Source organism: Sturnus vulgaris, chromosome 5, assembly GCF_052056855.1.
Source record: "Sturnus vulgaris isolate bStuVul1 chromosome 5, bStuVul1.hap1, whole genome shotgun sequence".
In the NCBI taxonomy this organism is placed as follows: Eukaryota; Metazoa; Chordata; class Aves; order Passeriformes; family Sturnidae; genus Sturnus; species Sturnus vulgaris.
The window spans coordinates 19,460,637-19,487,749 of NC_142247.1; the positions used below are offsets into that span (position 1 = coordinate 19,460,637).

Below are 27,113 nucleotides of genomic sequence, written 5' to 3' on the forward strand. Positions count from 1 at the left end.
GCACCACAACCAAAGCATTTTGCTAACAATTCCTGTGTTGAGCCCTTAGATTTCTTAGAATGGTTCAGAACAGACATCTGCAGTGACAGGAACCTCCTTACAAACCAGAATATGTGCAAGGCCTCTTGGTCATCTGAGCTATCCATGTAGAGGTTTGAGATTAGGGAATTCAAACACTGGGGACTTTCATTTATTATTTCAAAGCTGTGTATGAGTGTAGCAGCAACACCCCCTCAAAAGCCACTATTTATTCCAAGCTAGTAGTTTAAGCTGTTTAGTAGTGGCTCTGCTTATTATCTTTTTAACAGAATGCATGACTCTATTTTAAGATACATGACAGACAGGTGGAATGAATCACATTTAATGGATACCTCTAACTCTTGACTTTGGAAACAGTCAGTGTAAGTTCCACAACTTGATTTTGGACAGCTGAAGGTAGAGACATTGAATTAATCAAACATGTATCTAAATCTTTCTGCTCATTCAGACTGCATTCACTTCATGGAGAAGCAGGGTTAACATGCACATCCCTAATCCATCCTGACCATTTCATGGCTAAGCACAATGAGCTGCATGTCTCATCAGACGTGTATTGCAGCAGGCAGCACATTCTTGCAAACTGGCCCTGAATACTCTCAGGTTTAGAAATCTGTTTTGTTTAATTGAATGCTGGGTATGGAAACAGTCTCACTAATACTTATGGAGGGATAGCACTGCTTCTAGCTAATAATCCACTGCTTACACATAGAATGATCCTTAGTACTTCCAGACACTTTTCTGCATAATTCTGAAATTCAAGGTGGCAAGCTTTTTGCTTCATCAAGGACTATGGAATTCTTCAATACCTTATAAAGTGCTAGTCAGATCAAATGTCACAAACAGTAAACTATGGGTAGCACAGCAGAGCCATCAGCTTCATTAAGTAAATGCCACCAATCCTGAATCTCTTTATTATTATATCCTACATCTGGATCTTTCGTGTAAGTGAACGTGATGCAAGTGTGTCAACACTCCATTGGTTATGTAATAATAAAGAGACAAAAAAGGCATCTTGGATCTCCTAAATCAGTTTGTTGCCAGAGCAGAGAAACATGAGGAAGCCCAAAAGGAAAATATACGCAATTAAACTCACTAAGTTGACTGAAAGAATATTAATTTAGTGTAGTGTAACAGCAAAAGCCAGGAGACCAATCAGTTAAAATACAATGCACAAATACCTGGAGATCTGCATGTGGAAAGGGTTGTCTTCCCTGTACTTCTGGATACTAATTCAGCTGTGTGCATGTGGATGTACCTTGCTGAATCAGGACTAAATACATTTAAATTATAAATAAAAATACCTGCTACAAGCAAAACCATACCATATGCTCAGGGACAGTGGGTATTCTGTGATGAAGTAGCTGTTTTATTCATCAGTAAGGGGCATGAAAAGCAACAGAAAGTTATTTCTTCCTGTTTCCACTTCAAAGTCATTGACAGTTCTTACTGTTAAATGCTGGCAAAGACTAGAATGTTAATTTTAATATGTATAAATAATTTATTGAATAATAATATATGAAAATGAATTTTATATGCTTCTCTATATGAATGACAGTCTATTATTGAAATTTATTAATCAGCACATTCCACTCAAATTTTTTGAGGACGAGGAGGGAAGGAGGTGGAGAGGCGTTTTGGAAAAATGCAGAGGCGGTTTGGAAAAATGCAGTACAGTGGGCTGACTAAATCTGAATACTCGGTCTCTGAAAATGCAGCTATCAGTGTAATTCAAATCATACTGATGAGATACAGAACAGTTATATGCAGTCATAATAACAACTTATATACTGTCAATATTAATAGCAATGCCTGTTTGAGAACAGTTTTAAAATAGGTACATACAATTTTATTAAGTATAAAAAGACACCGTGCAGAGCACAATACAATATATTCCATCTTCACTTCTGGTAGTTCTCAAACTCCACTGTCTTAATTGATATTGTCACCAATGACCTCTGAATATAATTACCTCTCTGTATAAAATGAGGCTTCTCTAGATGAATTCATGCTGTTTGATTTTAAAAATACAGTAATTTCCTTTCAATGGCTACTTACACTGATCAAACACTGTCAAGACTGTTGGCTAGCCTGCATTTGGTTTCTAACATATGCTATGATACTGCCAATTTCCTGTTTTGCTTTGTCTCTCTCTGTTTGTGAATAGATGCTCCAATATACTAATTGTTTCTGACTTTGTTCCAAGTTCACAACCAGAACTTGTTTCTGACCATTTCTACATTCCATTCCTCACGTTACTGAACTTTCACTGACACCAGCAGGAATTTTCAACATGCAATGCAATGCAATGGTTTTCCCCTAATCTCCTTTTCTCCCCCAAGTCTTTTTTAATGGAGCATAGAAGGCATGTAAAAATGATTCTTTTTTTTAGGATTTGGGGGTCCATTTTCTCATTTTCTTGAAAGCAGATGACATTTATAGCCTTCCAGCTTTGACTATCTTCTTTGGAAAAGCAGACATGTAAACTTAAGAACTTACAGATTTTGCTTACACATTCCAACTTGGCTTAATTAAAAAAAAAAGTCAGAACCCTAAGTTCAAATTGATTTAAATGATAATGTGTGAGTCTTAAAAGAATCAACTTACACTTTCTCCTCTCTGTAAATATATTAACATTAGACTGGAAAATAAATTAAACAATACAGAAGTGCAGAGATTATGCTATCACAGTAATATCTGCCAAACAAAGCTCGGTCTTTTGCTAACATTAGCTTACTACATTTGCAATACATGCTAAGCAAAGACCCTACTTCTCTAACAGGTACATTCAGACAATATATATTTTATGGAATAAATATATAATATATCCAGTTATAGATTTCTGAATATAACTATAATAGATACAAGCAATACCTACGTTTAAAAATACAGTTCTAGGCTTCCCTAACTTTACTACTAATAAAATTAAAGTTGACCTAAAACTTTCTCACTCTGTTGATGCATAATAAAATATATGGAAACACCAAGAGTAAAAAGCCAATTGCTTCTACAAATGGAATACTTTATAAATATAGTAAATTGCTATTTCCAGAGGGAAATCTGAAAATTATAAACAGGAAGTTAGGTTAAAACAGCTCTACAATATATAGTACAAAGTGGCTATGAAGCGTGATGTACGAGTTTGATGTCTGTGGCAAAATTTTGAACTGATGTTTTTCATTTTTGGAGATAACTGTAGAGAAAGATGCTGCTTTCAAAAGCAGCCAATCTTAACCTCCTTAAACAAAACTTTCAGTGACTAGAGAAAGCCAACTAGAAATTTGTTCAGAGTAAGGAGTGCAAGATGACATCAAACAGAATTATTTGGAAGCCCTGGACTTCACTGTTTCATAGGGTTTACCAATCATGCTGTTCTCATTTGGAACAGAGTCACAGAAGTGAAAGGTATCTGTGACTGCTGTGAGCTGAAAGGCCTTATCATGATGGTACCCTCCCTATGGCTCACTTTAGCCTGGTACTGTACATTCTCCAGATGAATTATGTTTCATGTTCCTGTTGTTGTTTGCTTTTGCTGGAATACTAGAGTACAGCTCTGGTTGCTTGATTACTGAACTCTTGATTGAGGCTTCTTCTTTCTTGAGAACAACCTAGAATTAAAGAAACATATTCCTCAGAGCAAGCACAGAGAATTGAGCAATTCTGGCTATTTCTTCCTGCCTTTATTCCCTTTCAATTTAAAATCAGCAAAAATTCCTTACTTGCTAATGAAATTATTTAGGCAACTGAAAAAAATTAAAAACTTCATGTGTATGTTTGTCTCCTGCAATGGACTTGGTTTACATACAAACCACAAACTTACTTCATGAAATACTGTTCACACTGTTTATACCTATCTCTTGTCTGAGTTGAGGCCCTGAGATGGGATTGAAAACCTTCTCAGGGCCCTTCTTTGCCTCAACAAATCTGGAATTCTGGTGGTCACAGGACAGGGTGTTTACAAGATGGGTGTTTTCCCCTGAATACCAACAGAGGTCAGTGTCAACACTAATAAGGATGAAACCATCACTGGGAGCCTCAGATTTTGACCATCTGGGGACTTTCTGAGTCACTTGTTGACTCTTCCAGTACACACATACTTTTTTGGGAACAAACAGCGATGAGACGAGGGTTGGGACACGCTTCCTACTTGATTTTATTTACACAAATGGATCATATCTGTAAATGTATTCATAGCACAAACTCTCACTGAGTTCAGAAAAACTGCATATATAGAGAATCTCTGAACCTCACATGCTACTGGGAGACTTGTAAGCATCTTGGAAGTTACTGTAATATTGAATACTTCCTACCAAACTGTCTCCAAAAGCAAGCACTTAGAGGTGCCCTGCAGAGCAACCAGAATGAAGTCTGGATTCCCTGTTGCAAGGAAGAGACTTGGAAGACTCTTCTTCACCTATCACCAGCAAATCTTTATGTTTCATTGCAGAGTGGTAACAGATTATGCAAATGCTTTAAACTATCTAAATCTTGTGGCATATTCTTATTTTTCATAGATGCTCTGTTATTAAAATAAAAAAAGATCATTCCCAGGACTTCTTTCACTTGCAGATAACTAGAAGTGTGCACAGTGGCTTTTGATGCCAGGGTTGTTAGTTGGAAACTGGCTCCAGAACATGCTAGTGCCTTTAACCTGTTTTCAAAATGCACCTTTACTGGGAAAAACCATGGGGAAATGTACCAAAGAACGAGGTCTGCTCATCTTGACTGCAGTAAGTGCTGGTTGGGGCCCCAAGGGCACCTCCAGGGCCCTGACTGTCCCCCTTGGGGCTCCCTCCATCCTGTCCACAGCCCAGGTCCTCATGCCAGCCCCTAGGACCATCATCTCCTGTCCCAGCAATGCCCCAGCAGGGCCAGTCTCCAGCTCCCCATAGCCCTGCCCTGCCCAGCCATCGGGTCCCACTAAACTGGGCCCACTGTGGGCTCATGTGCCAGCCTGTCACTATCTCCAGGCAGGTGCCCAAGCCTGGGGCCACCCTGCTCCTGTCTGGGGCTGGCATGGGCTCTGGTACCAGGCACTGCCCTGACAGAGCCCTGGAAGTGGCTGGCCCAGGTGGGTTTGCTGCCAGAGGACTTTAGGGAAGAACAATGAATCCTCTCACCTACGACATATGATTTTGCTGTGTAGTTTGCTGCTGTTGCTGCTGCTGAATGAGCAGCTGCTGCTGTTGCCGGCGCCGGGCTGTTCTCAGTTTTTCGAAGCGAGCCTCCATCTCCTCCAGCACCTTGGGAGTGTAGCGCACCACCAGCTTCACACTGTCCTTGGCCGCCTTCAGCAGCTCCACTGCCTTCTCGTGGTGCTCTCCTTCCACACTCTGGGAGCAGGGAGAACAGATTTAATAGTGAAAATGGTGCTTTGATCTAGAGTTGTGCCCTTTTCATATGGAAAGCTTGTCAGAGCTTTACATAGTTTCCACACCTTGCATTTTTTAAGGGACTACTAAAAAGAAAGCATTAAGTAAGACTGATGCACTGTTGGGCATGTATTAATTTTCAAGCCCTGATTTCTATGCTAATGTTGCTTGGAGCAGTAAATTTCCAAAACAGGGAGGTTACTCTGCTGTTAAATAGAGCATTCAATTTCTACCATAAAGTGGACTGACTGGAGTCATGTGCCTTTTAGGTATGTGCACTGTTACACACCTTAAGAAAAAGGGAAAAACTTTCTAATGGTGCATGATTGTCCACGTGTTGTAGGATGTATTCCAAAAAACAAAAGTATCTCTGCTCAGAAAAAAACCCAACAGCCTGAACATCTGCAATCTTCACATGGGTTTTAAATCATCTAAAAACAAGACCTTTTCTTCCCACTTAAATCCAAATTTTACTACCTGCTGTGTTTTAAAACTCTTATGTAAATACCATACTTTTGGAAATACAAGTCTCACTTTAAGAGAAAGTACAAAATTTGGCATTGTTTTATATTTCCTTTCTTGCTTGTAAGTCATGGTCACTATGGCATGGCATGGACATTCAGAGGAAATGAGAGGATATTCAGTGGTGTCATTTTGGTTTTGCTGTGCAACAACATCATGAACTTAGAACAGACTATGAAAAAACATAGTTTATGTTGAGTCCTAAAAAATTACATTAAATAGAAACATTTGTTTGCTTTCAAAGTGCTGGATGGTTCTTACTGACACCAATAAGAAATTGTGATTGTTTTATAGGAGAATAACAAGATGTTGTGTTTTAATACTTCATTCAACAACCTAGCAAACTGCATTTAATTAATGATTGTCTGTTTTCTCTCCTGTTTGTCCTCAGCCTTGTTCTTCCCGTTTAGACAGTATTTTCTAATCAGAAATGAAGGGTTCGACTTTGTTGCTATCCAGGTCAATGGAAAACTCCCATTGATCTGAATAGTAATATAGAATTAAGCCTAATGCTTTGAGCCATAAGCAAAGAGGGGAAAAAAACAAAGGCAAACATAGCGCTGCTAAATACAAATCCTGCTCTCTGAACACACCTCACTCAGATCTTGTCAACCACAGTTTTCAACTGTTATTAGTATGATATACTTGCTCTTAATGCCTTTATTGCTGCTTGTACTAATTTTCAGGGTATTACAAAAACTTTACCTGCTTAACAACAGCTGCACAAGTGAAATAGCAGAGGCCCTTGGAGGTGGGGAAAAGGAAAGAGCAAAGAGAGTTGTTTTGCTGTTGGAATTCTTCTGTCTCTGCAAACCTCTAAGGCTGTGCTGGCAAAGGACTCCTGCTGGTATCAGTCATTCCTATACAAGGTACTTTGCTGACTGGATTATGCTGGTGAGGACATTGCAAGGATCTGACACTTGTTACTTTAGAACTGCCCACCGAATGGGTAAAATTGTTTTGGAAGGTATATATTTACTTAACATATAATTTTTTATTACATATACTTGTAGACACTTACTCCTTTTTTGCCATTATTGCATTGGCAGATTGCATCAAAGAGAAGGATGCAAAACACTATAGAGACAAGAACAGCTGAAAGAACTGCAGATGTTGTGTGAGCAAGTACCAACCATTACTCTGTCCTGGTTCACAGACTTGCCATAAATCTAAAAGAAAAAAATTCACTTTGCTGAAGACAAAAAAGAAAATCTGTTAGCCCATAAGTTGGGAGACTGAGAAGAGTATTTCTATTAGGTATCCCTAAACAAATACTTGGTCGACAAATTAGTCATTATAAATCTATTTTGCATCCTTTCTGTATCTGACTCACACAAGGCATCTGACAAATGCAGAATCTTTGCCAGATATCAACCAGCAAGTGTTTTTGTCCAGCCAATCTGCAGGGCTCACTACTTTCAATTTTCTGTATTTTTAGGGGGCGTGGGACAAAAGTATGTAACAAAATCCCCAGCATAATGAGAAGACACTGTTTTGTAACCTGCAGTGAAACAGCTCAAGGAACACGCTTCCCAGTCATGCTGGGATAACAAATCTGGATTCTGAACACATAGCTCTAATTTTATGTTGCTAATTATTAAGTTGGGTAACCATCAGTGATTGAGCACAAACAAGTCACAGATATTTAATTTCATGTCCCACCACTGAGCCGTCTGTTCTATTGTACATACTGTATATTATTTGCTTTTCTCCAGCTAAATTAAGAGACTCACAGAGTGAAATAGTCCCAGTGAACAATGCTAAATTTAGATTTTTTTTGTCCCATCTCAAGCTGCCTGCCAACAAATCATTACTTCTATAATTTTTGCATTTTTACAAATTATATTGTGTGGGATTATTCAGGCGAAGACTGGTTTATGAACAGTTCCTCATTACTGTGAGGGTGGTGAGGCCCTGGAACAGGTTGCCAGAGAATTTGTAGATGTCCCATCCCTGGAAGTTCAAAGTCAGGTTGGATGGGGTTCTGAGCAACCTGCTCTAGTGGAAAGTGCTCCTACCCATGGTAGGGGGGGTTGGAACAAGGTCATCTTTAAGGTCCCTTTCAACCCAAACCGTGCTATGATTATTTCAAGTATGCAACTTGAATTCAAACTTTGAATTCTGTTGTTTGGACTCTGAATACAAAAATATTTCTCTTGCACCTCTAAATCAACTTTCTCATGTGTCCACATGCAATTGGGAATTTCGTACTGTGATTTTTGCTGCATTATCTAAATATATATTCTAGAAGACATGCATCAAATTTTTGATTGGAGAATCATAAAATAGAGGTGACATGAGGTTCAAATTCAATATATCTTGACATCTGAATGCTCACCACTTTCCTCTCTGGTCTTTGCCTAGACACTGTTCACAGTAAAAGGATTTTTCAAGAACCATCCATCAATTAGTAAATTGAAACTACTTTCATCTGCCTTTTAAATCACTTGTTGAAAGAAACAACAACAAAATTCTTTGATCAACTTTAAATCAGTGAAATTCAGGCCACCAACTTCCTTAAATATTCCATTTATTTCTTTTCTTTAAGACTAAATACTCTTTTCAGTGGGTTATTCTTTACTTTCTCATTGCTATTTGGTACAATCAAGCTTTCAGAACTAGTATTTCTCTTTCGAGACCGTGATAGTTGATAGAAGCAGTGGTAAAAAGTCTGTCTGAAGCGTTACACAAATATTTTTTTTTACAAGTGAAAGGCAATAGCTAGTGTTGAGAGAAAAAGATGAAAACATAGAAACATTTTTATTGTTTATGGACTTGCAACAAAGAAGTTTAAGTTTTTAAGTCTTAGATTTCTGACTGGATTCAGAAACTGCTACTCTGAGCCTTTGATGCATTTAAATACAAGGTCAGATGGAGGTTTGCATGGAAAAAGACTACATGTTCATAAAGGGAAGGGTAAGGTTATATAAATGAGTATCACTATCTTTTCAGTACTTTACATTTCTTTGTAAAAGAGAACACAAAGCAAAATGAAAGGCAGAATTTGACTGTATCATGGACTGTAGCATTGTGTGTTCTCTATTCCAACAGCCCTTTTTTTTTTTAATCTCCCTATTGACATTCACAGTGAAATTACTACAAAATACTCCACCTTGATTTACACGAAAAATGACCATGTAAAAAATGTAACTTTTTACCAAGCATACATGCTCCCTGTATGGGAACATTTGTACAGCTGATTTCTCTGATAAAGGTATCACAGCTGGATTGACATCACTGAAAGAAATCTAGAAGGTACCCTCCACTGCAAATCAGCATCAAATGTGCTTACCAAATTTCTTTCAATTTTATGTGTTCAAAGGCTTTGAAGGTCACAAGACTACACAAGTGCCACTGTGTCATCACTGTAGTTGGAAAGGGCTGTGTGCCTCGAAGGCTACGGAATGAAAGAATGACAGTCTTTTATTAAGCTTTTACTGCAAGAGGAATTTACAGAATTATCAATTAAAGACATAGGTTCCTTGTAAATTAGGCAAGTGGTGTGGATTTGAAATGAAGCTCTTCAAGCATGCTCCATTACAACAGAAATTGTAATGGCACAAAATCGTTGGTGGAGCTCTGCCTCACGGCACCACAAATGCACACTGAAAGGTCTCTCACAAAACTAATTCTTTGTGTTTCGTGTGGCTGCATTTTAAATCACGATGTTAGAACAGCTGTGAAAAATTAAAATCCAGATGAAAATGAAAGCTCTATCAAATTTCCACATACCACTCCATTAACTGAAAGCAGCTGGTCCCCACGTTTGAGCCCACCATGCCTTTCTGCCACTCCTCCAGGAATGATGCGAGAAATATAAATAGGGGAATTTTGTTCCTTTCCTCCCATGACATTAAAGCCCAGGCCTTCCTCAGTCTTTGGCAGCTCTACCACTCGTGGGTGTGAATGGCCTTCGCTTGCAGCAAATGCAGCAACTGTTGCCTGGAAGAAAAAAATTATTGATTTGGCTATTTAGGGGGAACAGTGATAGATACTTTGATGTTCATTTGCAGGAAGAACTCCTTCCTGTTGAAACATTTCAGTACCTTACTCTGAAATTTTCTGATTATCTGAAAATATGTTAAAATCAAGTTCTATGCCAATGTTTTTGAAATAAAGGAATAAACAGAGGAACAAGAGTTTAGGTGACTTGTCAAAGATAATACAGAAAGTTACCAGCAGAGCCAGAAGTAGGCACCAGGAAGCTTTACTCTGTGGTGGTGCACCTTTATGATCATTAGTGCATTTCTTCTTTGCCTTTTCATAGGGAGAAAATTTATTCCTGTGGGATAAGATAATGGGATCTCTAATGTGTTCCTAGTTGAAAGAAAGTGGATGAAATGAATTGGTAACTCTCTGCTTTGCTTTCAGAGTTATGGAATTATTTATTTTAAATCCTCAAATTATATACCTAAGTTAAAAGTTTAATTTATAGTCTGAAAAATCTTGCAAACTAAGTAACTTCTGGAACAGGAATAGGAGGTTTTATTATATAATTCCATCAAAAATTTTACTGAAAAATTAAATCTTAAGACAACAACAGATACATAAATCAATTAGAAAAATCTAGATTGTTTAACTTATTCCATGGGAGAAAAAAAGAAGTAACATACTATAAAGCTTGCATCCAGGAAAACGTTACATTTATACTTGATTTTTCACTACAAGCATTTTCTTACTTATTGGTCTTAATAAATCATTAATTAAACATTAAGAAAATATTTTATCATTTTAAAAATGTGTTTGTAGTTCAAACTGCTTGAACAATTTTGCATTACACTAATATTTTTGAGCATCCTATAATGCTTATGGTTAATAGAAGCTAGTGGATGATGTGACATAATGGATCATTCTCAATTACATGTTTTTGCACATGCAGAACTTGTCATCATGCATACATATTATGTCAGACATGAATGCACTAGGAGAATGAAATGCAGACAGCCCAGAAATAACCAGGAAATATTGCGATATTGAAACATTGCTCTATAACCTGCTGTTCTATATGAGTAAGAAATGAGAATGGGAAACACTAATTGGACTTCTCCCCATCTTTACAATATTTTCTATGTTTATTTGCAATGTAAACAAATCAGGATTTCATATACACATTTCTCTATATAGAACCAAAGATCTTACAAATTTACATTGACCACTAGCTTTCAATTAGAAGGTTAAAATCAGAAAAATGGCCTACAGAAGAGAAAGTCCTAATTAATATGGAAAATATGCTGCAATTTAGAGTATATTAGGTTATTTGCTGCTATTATAGAGTTTGCTTCCCTACAATACTCTTAAATCATTTTGTAACACACTCCCAACCTTCCTATTCTGATACAGCTTTAAATCAAAATCTCCAAACATAAATACTTAATGATAAGAGATCTTAAGTTCCATTAGGACTTCAGGGAGTTTATGTTCACAGGAATGGGACCATAAAGAAGTATATCTAAAAAAGATTTATGGGTTTTGCAAGTTATTTACATAGAATCAGCTATACCACATAAAAGACAGTGTTTTGTGCAAAATGATAATGGGAAAAAGAAAGCCATGGTGGATCCCCTTGTTTGGAAGGATCTATTTTTGTGCATGTTATGAAAATACAATTGAGCATATTTCATACTGGCACATAGAATGGGTTCTTTCATGGTTGTGTGAATTCCCTTATCATTTCAGCAGCAGCAGTAACATAGCTGTCATTGTCTTAGGATATAAGACAGGCAGGTCCACATGGACAAAGAGACAATATATTTTATTAAAACAGGCAATGTATCAGAAAAAACCCCAGGCTTACATTTAGCTGTGGAGCCAATAAAATGTTGATCCAATGCTGAGGCCATTTCTGTCACTGTTCATCCTTACCACTTGCTCACTACCTACAGTTCCCATTATCTAAAAGGGGAATTTTGATTGTTTAGTTTCTACCTCCCAAATAATTGTGTCCTCTCTGGATGAGAAATATGGGAAAACAGTCCATTAAAATATTGGTTGTTGCAGGCAGACTGCTACAGAAGAACCAGTAGATTTGCTTTTGCAAAGCAACTTTTCAAAAAGCATCATAGTCCATAAAATCATTCTCTTTTCTTAAGCTACAGAAGCAGCATAAAGGTTGAAATTTTCCATTATGATTGTTACCTGGGAAGTAGCACTGGTTCTAGACTCTGGGCTGCCACTGATGTCTAAATTTTCTTACAGTGTACACACGAATACCTGAAACACACACGCGCACAGTCAATTACTAGATCACTTTGGTAACACATATTTCAACAGCTGCACGTATCCTACCTTTGCAGTGGCCCTGGCTCGGAATTCGGGGCAGCCATTAACAGTTATGGTTTCATGCATGTATTGATACACCTAAAATGTTCACGGAAATAAAATGAAATTAATTGTAGGAACAAAACAAGGACTTTATATTAACCCAGACAGGAGAGTCCCTTTCCCTTAAAGAACTAACTTTCATTGATACTGTATTAATGCAATCACATAGTCAAGTGTCTGCAAAACTTGAGCATGCTTAGGTTAACAGAGAGTATCAGTCTGTGTTTCTCATGATACTCTCCAAACTTAACTTTACATCTTCCAACACAACTCCCTTCCATTCTTCAGCAAGTAGTTTCCTAAAACCAGAACAGTTAAGTTCTGTTATCAAAAATTTGTGTTTCCAGGCAACTGACTTGAATGCAAACGATCTGAACTGACCTGAATGATGTCTCAGCCTCCAACAATGGCTTCTTTGGTCTATGAACTTTCTTATCAATTAAAAGCCTTAGGAAACTGATGTTAAAAAAAAAATATGTAAGCTGCTCAGCATACAGAAGAAGAAGAATGCTGCTCAGCTGAAGAATGGAAGTGAAAATCGTTCTGGAGAAAGGTCACAGTACTACCTTCTGTCAACCATAACTAGGAATAGTGAAAAGGGGTTGACAGTCTGGTAGGTCAGGTCAGATATGGTCAATGAGTAAGATTATCCTTTAAAAAGAAATTTTACATACACATATATTACATAAAATCAATGCTGCCAATATATATAACTTTCTGTCATTTTTTTCTGATATACACTTTTGGCCCACTTTCCCTGGTCCTTAACTCTCCCTTTTAAATATCTCTAGTAAAGAGAAAGGAAAAGGCTTCGTCTTACATTGTCTTTGTTCTCTAGATTTGTGACACTCTCAAGAGGGAAAATAACAACCAAATCCTTGATACTAGCCAGTTATTTTGAAAGCAAACTTAGAAAATAAAAATATTTCTATATAAAATACAGGAATGTTTTTGGAAGACAAAGGTGCAAATGAAAATAAATGCAACAATGCAAACAAATCAAGCATCTTCTTTAACCATTTAAAACCACCAAACTTAAAAAAAAGTTGCTATATGCTACTGATTTACTGTGGACATTTTCTTGACCTAATTCATCAGAAATTTTGTTGCTTCATATGCTTTATGTCTCAGGCTGCACTCCTCCTCAGAGAGAACCTTTGCTGGTAAAGTATGTTAGTTTTTACAGCAATCTCCTTAGGTTCCTTGAGGAGTGCAGATTCAAATGTACTTTCAAAAATATATTTACTTTCCCCTCATTTGCTGATGCTTTAGCAGAAGTGCCAAAACCTTCCTGTTTGGTAATATAAATATTACTTTGGTGAAGAAGTACTTAACTGACCTACAAACAATGACTTGTCCCATTGAGAGACAAAAATTCCCCATCTCCCTGTCCTGATGACTTGTTTTGCAGTACCATAATGATGCATCTTTTCCCACTGAGCCTGTTAATATGAAACTTAACACACTGACAAGCATATGCTGCAAACATCTAAACAGAATTAAGACTTGTGACTTGTTTCTAACTTCAGTGGACAGACATATTGTTAATCGAGCACTCTTAAACAGTGAAATGTTTGGGGATGATTGATCCCCAAACCTTTTTTCTTGGGATATCACACATAAGGAAAAGGCAAAAAAGGAAAGGAGATAACAAATGTGATACATTTCAGAGATCTAAAATATGACAAACAGTTCCAAAATACAGCAAAAGATTCTTTGTCTTAACTATTGTCAGCACATATGTCATTCTAGAACTGAATTCAAAAAGACCTGGGCCAATGAAGAAAACTGAGACAAGGGGAGCATGCTGAAAATATTCTTGCTTCCTGTGTTTTAAATGAAATCTTGCTTCCATTGGGAACGTGGGCACTGACCATAGCAGAAACTAGGATTTTGCCCTTATTTGGGCAATAATACACAAATAAAATGTAACTGCAGTAATGAATCATTACATACTTGTTTCTTCAAAACCCATAGTGTACTGAACCACTAATAATGCTGCATTTTCTTCAGATTCCTTTTCCTCTTAAAACATGACAGCAGATTCTACATATTGTTTTTGCTTGCACAGCTTTAAATGCTGTGGCTTGCTAAAATGTCTAAAGGCATATATTTGAATATTGAAGTAATATGACATTAAACTGCTTTGAAAACAGGTCACAGTTTTTCATACAGAGGAACAGATACTAAAAAGTTCTTTAAAATATTAATGACTAAAGTTTATTATTGCAAAGCTGAGCTGATAATGATACATTTGTGTCATAGTTTGTTAGGTTTGAAGTCATATAATTCTCTGTTGACTGCATCCTACCAGTATCTAGCTGGTAGACTGTTTAATATGCAGTATCCTGGTAACTAACTGGTATAGTGGTATACTCGTGAAAGAACACTCATGAGTGTGAATTAAATTAGTAAGATAAAAAATAATCCAGCAGCTCCAAAACTTCTGGAAAAGTATGATCAAGTGTAATATAATCCTTGGGTAATCTGTAAATTCTCAATGCTTACAGATTTAAAATGTTGCTCTGCAGAGTTATTAGTGATCATGGTATCTATAGCACAGTTCTTACAAAAAAAGGGCCCTGCATGTCAGATCTCACTGTCTATAAGCAACAGATGCAAACAGTCTTGACTATTTGCTTGAGGCATTTGTAAATCTAATTATCCTATTTGACTGTTAAATAATTTTTAATGTAATTTCTGTTTAAGAATGATAAAACATATACGCCCACATAACTTTCTTATTACTAAGTCAGTTTGACATTAATCATACCTGTTCTACCAAGCCCCTTAAGCTCTTTGTAGGGTTCAGATCTATTCAGGACTCATTTTTACAATGCTCTGAAGTCCATAAACAAACGTTGTTTGTTTTCCTGTAGCCACACTAAGCCCTTTATCTATGCTGTTCTCAGCACCACCTTAGCCATGATTTTAGCACAACAAATCCATTCTGCTCCCTCTTCTATGTACACAGAACACATAAACTGAAAATCTCTTTGTTCTCAAACTGAGTAAGGTGGCATTTAAATCCTCCTGGTATGGAATATAGCTTCTTGTTCAATCCACTGTACGTGACAAGTAACTGAAATGGATTTAAAAAAACCCTTTCTTTCAATTCCTACAATTATCTGTACATCTGATTATATTTTTAACACATAGCAATTCTCCTGAATCTAATAATGTCATCCTTAAGATGCCTGTGTAAGATCTACTGTAGATTTCTTTACTTAAACAAAATATGTCAGCACAGAAAAAGACAAAAGCACAGATTTTAATTTAAAGCATTTGAAAACCTCCTCTCTAGGATATTTAGTAAAGAAGCACTTTAAAACTGACCTTTGTCGACTCTGATGGATGAATCATTTTGAAAGACGTCATTGCATAGTATGATTGAGCCGACAAAATAAAATTAACATATCACAGAATCACAGACTGGTTGAGCATGGAAGTGATTCTGGAGGTCATCTCATCCAACTGCCTTGCTCAAGCAGGGCCACCTAGAGCCAGTTGCTCAGTACAGCAACTAGATGGTTACTAGTTGTTACTAACTTGAAAAAGAGCCTGTTTATTTTTGTATGTAGAGCTATATATTTTTTGAGTGTCTATAGGACTACACGGGTGTTTAGTAATATTTTCTGACAGACTTGATACACAGTCTGATGGTCTAGTGCCTAGGGAAAAGAGCTTCCACCATTCATTAGTAATAGAGATAAAATTACAGGTGAAATGTCAATGTTTCAAGACACAAACCTGCAGCTGGAAGGTAAATGGTAATGTTTCAGATAATTTCTCCTCCCCAGTGATTTCTACCAAAACTGTGAGTATCTGTGTGCTGAATGTTCATTGGGTAAAGGCATGCTGCAGACAGGGGTTTGTTCACACAGATCTCATTTGTGCTGTGGTGCAAGACGTACTCGGCTTTGTTTTCTCTTTCCTGTGGAGCACAAATACAACACTCCCACCAAGCAATACTCCTGAAAGCACGAATTCAGACCTCAGACTTTTTCAGCTTCTGCAGGTAGTCTTCTCCGACATAACCTAAAGTTATTCTCCCACACTATTCAAAGATTACAAAAAGAGTGAGGGAGGTAAATTACAGCTAGAAAATTTGAACTTGGAAGTGAATCTTCCTTGTACTGTGTCAGCTCTTGCAGGCACAGAGAAATGCACATTTTATTACCTCTCCCAGCAGGAGCTGTAGTGAGTCAGATGCAGCAGGTATTATTGTTATGATGATGGGCCTCATCCCCACGCATTCAGCTGGGAGACAAAGCAGCTGGTTTAAGATTACTGGAGCACAGGAAGGGGTACAGCCTTACAGGTACTTTAGGAGCTAGCTTCTTACCAAAAATGGCTCCATATGGACTCATAACAAAGCAGCAAGTTATTTAGGGCTTGGCTATTTAAGTCAATGCAAAGCTGTAGAAGGCCCAGGGAAACCAGTGCACTTAGCAGCCGGTTTTGTAAAGGTGTCTAGAAGCAGTATTTTGTTTACAACTGGAATGATGCAGCATCTTTTCTGATTAATTCCCTAAGACAGAATTTAATTAAACAATTTTATTCCATTAACTTCTGTAAGAGGTATTTAATGATGCATCCCCTGATGAAATATGTAATTCTAAGTACAACTGTACCTACAATAATGATGCTCAATTTTAGGACAAGCTGATCTGAACACCAGAAAGGCAGAGATATAAGGCAGAGGTTATTTCGCAGCAATGAATATGTGCTCAGAAACCCCCATAAACACAGTTCAAGACAAAGTACACTGCAATTCAGACCTGTGACATAGCAAGCCAAGATACAGTTTTCTGAAAGATGTAAGTGGGGAAGTAACCTTTTTCAAAAATGTCAGGGGTTTCTTAGCATGAGATTATACATGTAAGCTATTTCCACAATCATACCTGCAGTATGATAAAAAGACATAAAATGCTTCCTTCAAGAAGTCATAACCTAAGTAAGTGACTTTGGTAAATTATAGGTAAGCAGGTAAAAAGGGTAAAATGAAGAAAAAACCTGCAAAAAGACCAATAAATTATGTTTAAAATATATATTGCCATCATTTGTGTTTAGCTCCTTTGCAATATTTTTTGTTGCTTCAAGTGTAGAAAAGAATCGCGTATCTATTTGTGGAAGAAGAATTTCAAAGAAAGGAAGACAAGAGCCTGACAGACAGTACAGAGGGGAGAGTTAGCATAAGAATAACCAGAGCAAGGAGGACATAATTGGTTTCACTGCGCTTCTGTAGTCATGTCAATGGAACAGTGTATATGTGTGCAACCTTGCAGAACTGATGCTAAGCTAGAAAAGAGAGATTGTTATTTACTTACACCTCAGTACTATGCATCTGCCATCAACCAGCTGAATCCCTGTCTTCCTAATCGCCTTCGTATGTAGGAGAGGATGATAAATATTTTTCCCTTCTAAGATGTCAAGCAAAAAGAAGTATCTTAATCAGACTTTTACCATGGTGATAAGAGCAAAAGATGCTTTATTCAGCATAGCTGCTGGCCTCTCTTCTCCCCTCCTCTCCAAATCTGGAGCTGACTCCCAGGACTTCAGTCTCCTTCTGCTCTGAGACCCACATTTCATTTCACTTGGTGTGCAGGAACCAGTCCTTAGGGCAGGCCAGGAGAATGCCCAGTCTGGTGACTGGGAGAAGTTACAGAGCAAAGGTGCACTGGAGAGCTGCAGATGTCTCCACTGTGGTGCCTGTGAATCCCTTGTTTCTGAGAGCAAATGCCACCTGCAGTGCAAATTGGTTGTGTCTCTCCTGCTCTACATTGTTTTCATAATTTTTGACTCTTTCACATTCTGTTTGGCATTTTTCCTTACCCATAACCTGTTGCCTATATTTTCCATTCTTAATCCAACATAATTATGTTTGGGGAAGGGAATGCATTGGTTTGTATGCCTGGACAGGCTCCCCTTGAGCTGTGCTTCAGCACTCAATTCAGATCATGCTTGACCAGATCAGTGAACATCTTAAATGCTTGTACAACATAAACCATGGAATATTACCTGGCAATATTTTACACCAATCTCCATTTTTGCTTGAACTGCAGACCTTTCAGAACTCAAGAGTTTTCAAAATCTCTGCCCTTCATGGCAGGTTTTCTGAAATTTCAAACAGTATTTGCTTTTCTACAAAATTACTTAAAAACTGATGTAATTATCCATCTAGGATGACACTTGAACAGAAGATGACATAAAAAGTCAAGCACAAAAGTATGCATATTAGCAGCATGGAGGTATGCAGCTGATCCAACCAAATTTCCTCTTTCGTAATGGCTTTTTACATCTGAAATATTAGTCGAGCTCAAAACCAAAGCAAAGGAGCACTTCCATTCAGCCATAAACCTGTGGTAGCTCAATGAAAGTGGAAAATATGTAACGATGGCGTGTTAAGTTTTATATCTCTTGAATATCAGATGGAATTTCTGGTCCTGGGCCTGTGTTCTGCTTTTCAAAAATCATATGTGATAAGCATGCTTGGGAAAGCACATCTACATCTTTAAGAACATGTTTTCCCCAGAACTATATATATACAGAGCTATAGCCTCTTGCTAAGATACTGTGCTAAACACTGTCATACACCATAGTTCAGAAGACAGTAGCTCCATAGGGTAGTTGAAAGCAGGCTGATTTTCTTTTCTATCAACCTAGTTGACTCAAAAAATATTAACTTTGTGTTAATAGCTACTTTTATCTTTGGTAGTTAATTAAAAAAAAATTGGGGAAAAGACTATTCTGAATAACTGGAAAGCAAGAGAATTTGAGAACTGTCTAAATAGCAGCGCTTGTGAGGGACAGACCCCCACAAAACCACTGTTTGTGGAAGAATGCCATGGATACAATGTATACACACCACAACTTCAAATTTGCAATAAACTTAGATTCTTCTGAAACAAGACTGATTGAGCAAACGAATTACAAAAGCCCATTTTGTTACAGGACTATGACAGGCGCTTGAGTAATCCCAACAGAAGCAGAATTAGGCAATCTCACACCCAAACTCACAGTGTATATACTGTAATAATATCTTTAGCCTGCCAAAGTGCAAGCTGACGAAAGTTCTTCTTTTGTGAATGTCAGCAGGACAAGTCGATAGATACCTGTGATACAGGGAGGTCGAAATGGCTGAAAAGCACCTTTGAGAGGAAGGCACGTGATGCATTATTGTTCTTACTGGAAGCACCGACATGTCCGTATTACGCAAGTTGTTGCCTGCAGCTACTGAATTTTGACAACTGAATTTGAAAAAGCTGCTTTGTGACAACTAGTCTGTATTAATGAGCTATTTATATCAGACAGAATGTGGTCATTCAAGGTTGCTGGCATTCTGAATATTTTTACATGATAAACTCTCATTAGCCTTTGAGCAGTTACATGTTTGCATTGGGAAAATCCCTGGGGTCTACTTTCAAAACCAAACTTTGCATCGTTTTCACAATTGTTGCTGCAATCCCCTTCCATGTATTATTACATGCAGTATTACTACTGCATGGATATTGACGCGATGCCATAGGGATACTAACCCATTAAAAAACAAAAACCTGTAAATGAAATTCAGTCTTGTTTAACAAGAAATATTACAAATGTTGGCTTTAGCATTTTCATTGAGGATATTTTATTTAAATGTTTCCGTCTTTAGGGGATGAAGGTTATGGAGGAAACTAGGTCAGTTCTACCAAAGTGAAAAAACTGATCCGAATACTGATGCATTATTAAGCTGTCCTTAGGCAGTAGGAAAAAACAGCATGGGCCTGAGACATTGTTAAAAATAAATTAAGCATAAATCACTGCAAAGGTAAAATATTTTAATTTAGGGTGAAATACTTTATGAAGGCTCAAGTTAAAGTGGTAATTTTTTCTTATTTCTTTTGTGTGGAAAACGGTGGTGTGCACTCTGCTCTGACAGTATCTGTGGTGGTGTCAGAGAGCTGACCCAAGTTTTGGTCCCTGAGCTCTTGCCATATGATGCTGTGTCTGTCCAAGAAATAACCCAACAGGGGTTACAGGCTGGGGCCAGAATATCTTTCCTCCCTTATGTGTGAGCAGAAGTATGTAGCAGATGTACCTGAAAATGCCACGCTGTCACATCCTCTGCACATACTGGGTGAGTCAATTGAAATATGCCTGGTGTTGCTGTTAGGACACACAAGACCTGTGTGTCCTCTGTGTGCCCCCTCTTCCCTTCAACATCCATTCTGTCTGAAATAATTGCTGACACTCTGAAGTCAGTAGGAAGTTGCTTTACACTCTTTTAAGAATAAGGAAAAAGAGACTTTTATTTGCAAGTAAAAACTACTTATATGAGGAACAAGAAAAATATAATTGGATCATTTAGTTTATTTCCTATCTCTTGCACGCTGCTCCATATTCTGCTCTAAATCAACGGGAACCATGATCTGGCATCTTTGAAACAGTGTTACACGTGTTGCAGAAACTGTATCCTTTGCAACCACTAAACTTTAGCAACACACAGTCCTAAAAGTCTCCGTTTGCTGTTTCTACTGCAATATACTGAGATAAAAAGAAATACCAACATGTGTGATTAGTTAATTCCAGTAAAACCACTTGGAATTCACAGCTTAAAATTTAAAGCTCTCTTAGACCTCACTGACAGTTACTTTTGAGTTCAAAAATACACCAAGCATTAATAAACAATAATTTCCTCCACTTCATCAGTAAGTCTGTATACGCTGTTGAGGCTGACATGTGCAACAGACATATTCCAAACTTCAACAGATTTGTCAAAACCTTGCCAAAATGAGCACCTGGATGAAACATGACATCATCATGCAAGCTCATCTCAAATGTTCCTATCAAGCTGAGAAGGCAGGAAACTACTGATGCTTCTTGTCTTAAGTGACAACAAAAATATAGATGAAATACAGTTTTAAAACAGTTTTACAATTTCTTCTCTTAAAAAAAGTGGAGACTGAGCAGAATTTCTCAGGAGTCTCATCAGTGACATCAGTTAAGTGGCAGCACAGGGATACTGAGGCTCCATCAAGGCAAAAAAAAGGTGCAGTGGCTTCCAATAATCTTCCACTTATTAATACTACTCGGTAATTAACCTTGCTGCTGATTCCTCTCAAGAGGAAGAAGCAGGCTTGAGATGAACTGCAGCAAAGGCTATTCTGTTAATTCTAAAGAGTTTTATGTAATCAAATAGGATACTGCAACAATAAATTAAAATGATAATGCGAGCAAACAAAAAAGATGCTGAGATGCACTACCCATGTTCTGCTGGAGTCACTTTCTGTAGCACATACAGCTGCAGCTGTGTACCAAATGAGAACATCACCTGAGCACCACTCAGTTTTAGTAAATATGATACAGCCACCCAGATACAGCGGACAAGATATGTGATTGTTTCAATTCTGGACTCTTGAAGCACTAAAATATTTACTTATCTGTTGTGAAAGGCACAGTTACACAAGCAGAGCATAATTATGATTAGATATATAGCCATCAGCCAACTCTAAAAATTGATCTTTAATCAAAACCAGTGGGAGAAAGACCAATGATACCATCTAGATTCAGATTCTAGAGTACTATCTATGTATTTAGCTCTAGGCAGCTAAAAAACCAGGTGACAACAGCAGCTGTTTTAAATCTCCTGTGGTGAAGTCATGAAAGTGGTAGGAACTTAGTAATTGCTCAGAGACTAAATAATGCCTTCCCTCAGATAATGCTTGGGCAGCTTGGAAAATTTATATAATTGCCATTAATGAAGGCCATCTGCTGAGTTACAAGGTAATAATTTACAAAAGTTCTCATTCATGCCATCCAGGGCTTGCGAGTAGAGTAATGCTTCAATTAGTTATGGTAAAGTAGCAAAAGAAACCTCATTGTTTTTCAAAATTGGAGTAATTTCGGATTACATTTACCCTAAAAAATAGCATGTATTTTAACACAGTAAGGTAATTAAAAAAAGAAAAAAAGTTCTGTGTTTACTGCTAACTTAAGCTTTTCTGCTGAACTTCCTCAATTCCTAATGGTGGCAAGACAGCTTATCTTTACAAATCTGATTTTTTTTATTATCTAATTAACATATGTTACAAATTCTTTTCTCAACTCATTATTATGAGTATAGTACCTGCAATCAGGAGGCAGAAGGCAAAATTCTGTAAAACATGAATACATTGCTACTGTGCCATACTATCATATTTGAGTCAAGCTAAGTAATGCCCTTTCCTATCAGCGATGGGAGTACTCATTTAGTGGAAACTTATATCATTATTGAATGTGGCTTTTCATCACTGGGACAGTGGAAATGAAAAAGGGATGGAAAGGTACAGTAGAAGATTCTTGCAAACGCTACACAACTCCAGAATTCAGGTAAACTGAATTGGTTTGGTTGACATTATAATCCACTACAATATATAAAAAAAGATAAAGTAACAAAGCTTTACAATTAGCATCCCGGAATACAAATTTTTTGAAAAGTTACAAATAAATCAGTGCATAAACATGCAAAAAACCGAATGAAATAGGTCAATTTGCACAATTCCGTATTTGCTACTTCATGGGTCCTATTAAGCTAATGGTGCAGTGATTCTGAATAAGCTATCAGGAACACTAGAACAAGTTATAACAAGGTATCAGATTAGCCTAAGGAGAACTCTGCTTCCCAGCCAGTCTAATGAGACATCATGCTATTATAACCATACTGTTTTTGTGACCTGAGGTACAAATCTGGGCTGATAAATCTCCATCATTTTACTCCTATGTGTTGTCCTATTGCCCTTTTGTTTACTAATTGCCTTATTAGTGAGTCCAACATATCACTTCTGCTCAATGTGACCAACAGTTCGGTTTGCAGGGGTAAATGTGACAGCAGGGGATCTTTAGACGTCAGGCTTCCTACTGAGCTCTAATCACAGGTCTGTGCTGTGAATTATAGCAGTAAGTCTTCTCAATACATATTTTTCCCAAGCTTGCATCTTATAATTTAAAAACTTCAAAAGCTGGACTTGCCCTGTGGAGATGATAGACTGACCAGAATTGTATTTCTCCTCCTGTAACAAATATGAAGCTTCCAGCAAAAATAAAGCATTAACACAGGGCAGAATATGGACTCTGTGGCTTACTGCGCTGCCAATTGAGAGAATTTGGCCTGGTGCACCTCCATTTTTATAAGGACTCATGAGGCAGAAAACAATGAAATTCTGCTTTCAGGGACTAGGTCTGGGATGTTAAGGAACAGCATTATATTTCAAATTTAACAAACAAATTTTAAGATTTTTGAAACACAATAAAAACAGGTACTTAAATGATTCCTACATTAAAATCTGAAACTATTAATTGAATATGAGAATTAATGAGGATTTTTGCCTGAGTCCAGCTAATACCCAGATTGTTACATTCAGTATAGCCCTGTAAAAATGGAGTACACCACCATACTGGGACATCTGAAGTGAATGAACATCTAAGGGTTCCAGCCAACCTTCTGCTGTCACACATGGCATCCCAGTATAGTGATAATCACAGCACTGACACATTCAGTTTTCACCACCCAGCAGCCTTCCTGTGGTCCCTTCATATTCGGAAAGACATACATCAGGGTTAATAATGGAAAGTGTGGGTGGGGAGCTTGAGGAAATGACCAGGTAAAAACACACTGCACATCAGCAGCACTGGGATTCTGGGCGTTCAGATTGCTAAAGCATGGAAATGAAAATTAGTAATTAAAGGAAATAATTCCAAAATACTGACTAAGCTTATTAAATTATCCTATCTAATATACAATGAAACTATGATTTTAATACTGTACAACGTAAGCAAATATATCTCTAAAGTGACTAGGGAGCATCAGGACCTCATAAAAAATATGGGTCAGTGTTCTGCCATTGCCATTTTTATGCCTGTAAGTCAATAGGGGTCTTTAAATGTCCAGGATGCTCTGTTTATATTTTCTAGCAAGCTTATAAAAAAAGCTTTAAACTACTGAGATAGGAACTGAACTATTTTCAAAGACAACATGCCTTCCCAAAGACTAATTCCATACAAGATGGACAAGATTAGAGTACTTTGTGTTGATTGCTCCCCCTTTGTCAGCAACTGAATCCTACAGAATTGCTTTTCTGTGATGACTTGATATTTTGGTGGGAGTCATAACAATATAAAATAATGGTTACTTTTGTGTGTCTGGTTGCCACACCACATTTTTATCTGATTAATTTTGGCATTTTTTCACCAATGGTATTCCCTAGTCACATCTTATTTCAAATAATATCCACACAGAAAAACTTTAGATTTAACCTTGAAATGGAAAATTTAGTAGCAAAGGCAAGCTGGAAGAAAACTGAAATACACCTGAATATTACATATTTAACACACAGAAACGGAAATCACAAAATCAACCTGAAAGAAAACTTTGCTCACCAGGAGATGCAAGTGTTTATCAAACTGTATTGTTATTCTCCTGGTGCTTGATCACCAATCATCAGATGTTAGCAGTAAATGAAATTCACATAAACTGCTAAGGCATGTCACATTTTCTTGTTGATGATCCACTGTGTTTTGCTCAGCTTTTTATTCTACCATCTATGCCCACAGGTCTTTAGGGTTTCTTGCCAGACTAGAAATTCACTTTATCTTACAGTTCTTATAACTTCCTTTCGCTGACTTACAACAATTAAAGTAACTTTATCAATTAGGTTGTCTGGTTCTATGTTGCATATAAATATAACTTCTCAGTAGTTCAATTGAGCATTCACTTTCACAGCCTTTCATTTATTCCAGTAATCCCCTGGAAATCAGATGACTATAACATAGCAACAGCTTTAAATAAATAGCAAAAACATTTAGAAGGGTAAAGGGCTTAATGAAATAATGGACAAGATTTGTGAAAGTTTGATCAGATGACAAAGCTATAGAAGACAAATTAATCCTCATGTAGCTAGGGAGCTTTTAAAATAAGTAATTTTAAAACACAATTCAGTTTTTTTTCCAAACTGACTTTTAGTGTGATCAGATTTTGGTTAACTTTTTTTCTGGTCTAGGGGTATTCAGGTGAAAAGGAAATACTGAGGTCATTATACACTTCAATTATTTCCATTATTTTCAGAGCTAATCCATATTCCTGCCTAGTGCCAGAGAGAACATTTCAGTTGGTGGCACTTATATTTAGTTAAGTGAGAACCATTTATCACCATTCCCTAACACAGCATCCTTGAAAAATGCTAAAATACTTCTATTTACATTTCATTCACTCAGTCACTTTTAAAAAAAATATTTCTATGGTATATTAGTGTAGTAATTTGAAATTTGATTGACTAAATAGATTCCCATAAATACAATTAATTACAGCCATTAGACAGATTCCTACACGTTAGATTGGTATGTCATCTAATAACAATTCTCAAACTTTTAAAGGCTAACAGGTCATAAAAGTAACCTCCTGCTTCTGTAGTTAAAGAATTCCTACTTGTAGAAGGGACAAGTCACATTTATTTAGTACAGTGCATATTGCATTTCATCTTTGATCCTTTTACCTACACTCAGCCCAATGCTGAGTTTCTCTGGGACTTATTTTAACAACCAAAATCACTGGACAGTTCAGTTTCCATAATTCCTTTGACTGGAAAGTGAAAATTTTTATTTTCCAAAGTTCCTCCATTATGATGTTTATAGGACTATGAAAGTCAGCCTTAATCTCTTTTACTAGATTTTCTGATGAAAGGAAATAAGGCTCAGATCTTGCATTAGAGAATGAACACAGCACACTGCAGATCTGAATATCTGCATATATATAAAAAGCAGCCTCTTTCAGAATTTGCATACTAACACAAAGCTTACCTCCTCATTCCATTTTGATTACTCCTACCTACAGCTCACACCCGGTCTGCTTCACTCCCACTTCTCTCATTATTTCCAACTGACTGTTGTACATTCTCTTGTAATGTCAACAACTTTTCTCCTCTAGTCTGTGTAGGTGCTAATAAAGAAAACTGAAATCTAGTTACTGCATTCTCACATCTTGCACTAAGATAAGATAAACAACTGAAGAGAGCATGTGTAGAGAAATTTCTGTCTAGCCTTAGCTACCTCAAACTCAAACACCCTCAGAAAAATCTGTGCCGTTCAATAAACTCCAGTGTACATGAAGGGCATACAAGAAGGGCATCCCTGATTAATGACATGATGCAGCTCACATACCCTTCCAGCCCTGTTGCAGTGATTGGAGATGGCTAACAATGTAATGTGACCAAAATATTCCATGCTTTTATACTTTTTTTTTAATATACAAGCAATTCTTTTCTAAGTTTTCCAACAGCTCTTCAACTGGTGGAAAAGAAAGAGAGTTACAGTCTAAATATTTATCAAGGACTTAATATGACTGAAAAGAGAAGTCACATGTTGAACAACCTTAAGTACTTGCAATGTACATATGTCAATCCTCCCACTCTCCCTAAATGAAAAGATTTATTATTGGGCCTTTTATATTTGAAGATTTTTTTCTTAAAAAAAATTTACACCCATAGCAGTGAATGGTACAAATTTTTTGGGTGTAGAAATTTTGCTCTCTGCTAGTGATATATTAGGATAGGTTATACATATACTTAATAAGAAATATATTTTTTTGCTTATGAAGTTGGTAAAACTGTTTATCCATCATCACTCAATTCTTGTGTAACAACTAGTTCCAGTCACATGCAGGTTGTCTTTACACAATTCTCTGTAAAGTCCTTTTGTGCCACTGAGATGACTTTGTCAAGATCTACTTTCAGTTCATTGAACTGAGAATGCATTTTTCTAAGCCAACTTCCTAATTCTTAAATTTTGTGTTTGCTTCTGCTAAAACTGTTTTCCAGAGACTAACATACATTTGTTAAAATTTCACCAACG

At 37.0% G+C, this 27,113-nt stretch overlaps 1 protein-coding gene across 2 annotated transcripts in view; it reads right to left on the reverse strand.

Moving 5' to 3' along the window:
• Positions 1-1,384: 1,384 nt before the first annotated feature.
• LIN7A (lin-7 cell polarity scaffold A) overlaps positions 1,385-27,113 on the reverse strand; it is a 46,088-nt gene continuing 20,359 nt past the window's right edge. Inside the window, exons 3-6 of one of the 2 annotated variants that reach the window (XM_088164995.1) lie at positions 12,216-12,287; positions 9,663-9,872; positions 5,157-5,369; positions 1,385-3,644 (exon numbers count right to left, since the gene is read on the reverse strand). In XM_088164995.1, the coding sequence (XP_088021121.1) occupies positions 5,157-5,369; positions 9,663-9,872; positions 12,216-12,287 (495 nt within the window). In that variant the 3' untranslated portion in view covers positions 1,385-3,644. The remainder of the gene's footprint in view (positions 3,645-5,156; positions 5,370-9,662; positions 9,873-12,215; positions 12,288-27,113) is intronic. The other variant, XM_014888713.2, reaches the window with a different exon arrangement.